This window comes from Rhinichthys klamathensis, unplaced genomic scaffold (assembly GCF_029890125.1).
Source record: "Rhinichthys klamathensis goyatoka isolate OS25496 unplaced genomic scaffold, OSU_Roscu_1.1 h1tg000558l_1, whole genome shotgun sequence".
NCBI lineage: Eukaryota > Metazoa > Chordata > Actinopteri > Cypriniformes > Leuciscidae > Rhinichthys > Rhinichthys klamathensis.
In genome coordinates, this window is record NW_026607026.1 from 620114 (window position 1) to 623535 (window position 3422).

At 40.0% G+C, this 3422-nt stretch overlaps 1 protein-coding gene across 1 annotated transcript; it reads left to right on the forward strand.

The window, feature by feature from the left end:
- The first annotated feature begins 219 nt into the window (after positions 1–219).
- On the forward strand, positions 220–3059 carry LOC130073733 (uncharacterized). Its single transcript, XM_056239307.1, has 5 exons — positions 220–298; positions 1363–1680; positions 1875–2171; positions 2367–2687; positions 2938–3059. The coding sequence occupies exons 1-5, from the start codon at positions 220–222 to the stop codon at positions 3057–3059; spliced, it is 1137 nt and encodes a 378-aa protein (XP_056095282.1).
- The last annotated feature ends 363 nt before the right edge of the window (positions 3060–3422 follow it).

The window sequence follows — 3422 nt, forward strand, 5'->3', positions numbered from 1 at the left end:
TCTGAGCATTTGGGCAGAAGAAAGGGTACAACGTAAATTTGACGGTGTGTGAAGAAACGAGGACGTTATAAAATACATCAATGCTGAACTTTCTAAGCTTAGCATTCAGGGAAAAAAAAGAAAAAAAGTTGCGGGCGCAGTATTGTACAAGGCGATTAAAACGCACAATGGACAAAGCGGAGCTCAGCTCAGAGAAGGAACTTTCCATGGTTCGACTTGATGGACGGTGTGCTGGGTCACCGTCCCTCTGTTAGTGGCGACTCGCGAGACAATCTGGACACTATTGCAGCCACGGCCGGTGAGTTAATATACATGCTATCTTCCTAACTTAAAAAATAAATAAATTCATAATACCCGCTGAAATGGGTTGGGTTGTATGACGTTTGATCCAGAAAGGCATGTTAGGGGCGGGGTTTAGGGCAGCACCGTGGGGCTACTGGCCCGGCAGTGGAAACGCAAGCCCGGTGCTTGAGGCCCGAGGCCACTGGCTCGGCTCGGCTCGCTGTTAGCTCTGGCCCGGCCCTAGCCCGGCAGTGGAAACGCAGCTAATGTGTAATTAGACCAAAGGTTCATTTTGCGCTGGAGTTGTCCTTTAAAGATGATGGAGTAGTATGTCCCAAAGCTTGCCTACTCTTTTGCTACACACTCAAAAGTATGTATCATCCTCAGGTAAGGTGCTCGTCACTTGTCTTCAACAGCAGGATAACTGGGCAAAATATAACTTTAGCGAACTTACAGTCAGGGTGGCCTGTGGGCCAGAACGCGTCAGATAAGACAGGACAGTGTAATGATATCAGTTTATGTTGTTACCTGAGACAACCACTAGAGGTGTGCTAGGTGATGGGTTGTAACAGGACTTATTGGAGACGGAAGAGACCGGCACATGTGGAAATAAAGAGATACTTGTAATTACTGCACTGCAGATTGTTTAATAAAGAAAGTATAAGACAGGACAGGACAATCGGAAGACCGATCAGTCACGTACGTAATCACTGATAATAATCCGACAAAGGAAAAGAGAGATGGGGAACCAGAAGTAGGAAAGCTTATCAGAAGCAAAGAGGTAGCAGGTGAGAAGGAGAAGATTGCTTTAGTGGTAATAGGGCTTGGGCGTCGTGACGTCATACTTGGCGTGGCGGCCATTTTGACAGCTATGCGAATGTAAATTGAAAGATGAATCTTTTCATTCATCATCTTTGTCTTTGTACTGGTGCAGATTATTAGTAATTGCACTGTGACGGTTCAATGAGTGTTTGTGCAGTGTATTGAAATCAATTGTGTATTATTAATTTCAGTGAAGCTTCATCAAACCAATATCAGGTGATTTTAAAGCTTTAATCTCTGAAAAACTCTGTTCTTCAGGAGCGTTTGGTGTTACACTGAAGTCAGTGTCAGTGATGGAGGGAGATTCAGTCTCTCTAAACTCTGACACTGAAATGAAGGATGATGATGTGATTCAATGGAGGTTTGGAGATGAAAACATAATAGCTGAAATCAATAAACGGTTCGACAGAATCACTGTATATGATGATGTTCTTGATGGGAGATTCAGAGACAGACTGAAGCTGGACAATCAAAGTGGATCTCTGACCATCACAAACACCACAACTGAACATGATGGATATTATGAACGACAGATCAACAGTGAGATCAGAGGGAGATTCAGGCTCTTTGTTTTTGGTGAGTTAAATATCAGTTTCACCTGTTTTATATTTTAATCCACACAAAGATACAATTATTAATCCAAACTCCATTTTTCTTCTGTTGTGTAATGATAATATTCATTTAAAATTTAAATTTCAAACTATTTACTTTTATAAACCATCAAGTGACCGTCTTAATCTGTGTGTGTGTGTGTGTGTTTGGTGATTCAGAACTGAAGTCAGTGATGGAGGGAGATTCAGTCTCTCTAAACTCTGACACTGAAATGAAGGATGATGATGTGATTCAGTGGAGGTTTGGATATGGAAACACATTAATAGCTGGAATCAATAAACAGTTCGACAGAATCACTGTATATGATGATGTTCTTGATGGGAGATTCAGAGACAGACTGAAGCTGGACAAACAAACTGGATCTCTGACCATCACAAACACCACAACTGAACATGAAGGATATTATAAACTACTGATCAACCGTGTGAGAAAGAGTTTCATTCTCGCTGTCACTGGTGAGTTCATCGTTTGCACCTGTTTTATAATGAAAAAAATCGAATGAATTCATACACGATTTTGTTGTTGTTATTTTATATTGGGGTTTTTATGTCAATTTTAAACTATTAAATTTAGTAAACCATTATAAAGTGATTCAACAGTATTAATCTCTGACAAACCCTGTTTCTGTTTGTTCTCTGTGTGTTTGACAGATGAAGTGAAGTCAGTGTCAGTGATGGAGGGAGATTCAGTCTCTCTAAACTCTGATCTCACTGAAATAAAGGATGATGATGAGATTCAGTGGAGGTTTGGAGATAAAAACACTTTAATAGCAGAAATCAATAAACAGTTCGACAGAATCACTGTATATGATGATGTTCTTGATGGGAGATTCAGAGACAGACTGAAGCTGGACAATCAAACTGGATCTCTGACCATCACACACACCACAACTGAACATGCTGGAGGTTATAAACTACTGAAGTTTACAGGAAGATTTTTCTCATCAAAATCATTCAGAGTTTCTGTCTATAGTGAGTAGAGATCATTTTTCTTCTCCTTCAAATATTATTATTTACTATTTAGTATTTACATATTGAATTGTTGAATCATTTTATAGTTTTAAATGACCACCCGTATAAAAACTCACTTACGTAGAACTGATATTAAGATTGTTGATTATTTGATCATATTTCTGTGTATTCAGAAATATTAGTTGATGTCAGCGTTGATATTAGTGTTTATTGACTGATCTGATCTCAGTTTGATGTGTTTATTCCTCAGACTCTGTCCACTGTTGTGGTACTGAAGCTGTGATCCGATTGGTCCTCTCTGCTCTGGTGGGCGTGGCTACTGTCATCATTCTGGTTTATGACATCAGATCCAGAAGAGCTGAAGGAGATTAAGCCAAGGGGGTAATCTACCAGTCATAAACTGAAGTCTCCCTGGGGGCCGCCATTGGCTAACAAGCCTTCACCTGCTGTTAGCATCCCATTGACTCCCATTCATTTTGGCGTCACTTTGACAGCGAATAACTTTACATCTGAGGCGTTTAAAGACTCCATTTGTCCATTATTTATTTCTAAAGAAACACGTCGATGTATAAAAGGCTCCATTACCTTGTATCTTATGTTATGGCCCTGTAGAATAAGTTTTTTTGTAAAAATAGGCTAACGATTGTGTCATAACCACGGGACCTCCATGTCGAACAGTAGAGAAGTTACCATAAAGAGAGGCATAAAGTCAAGGGAGAAGCCAATAGAAAGTCA

Coding starts and splice junctions, on each gene's coding strand:
- LOC130073733 (XM_056239307.1), top strand. CDS start 220: ATGGACGGTGTGCTGGGTCACCGTCCCTCTGTTAGTGGCGACTCGCGA. Junction 2,172..2,366: donor TTTCATTCTCGCTGTCACTG/GTGAGTTCATCG, acceptor TGTGTTTGACAG/ATGAAGTGAAGTCAGTGTCA. Junction 2,688..2,937: donor ATTCAGAGTTTCTGTCTATA/GTGAGTAGAGAT, acceptor TTTATTCCTCAG/ACTCTGTCCACTGTTGTGGT.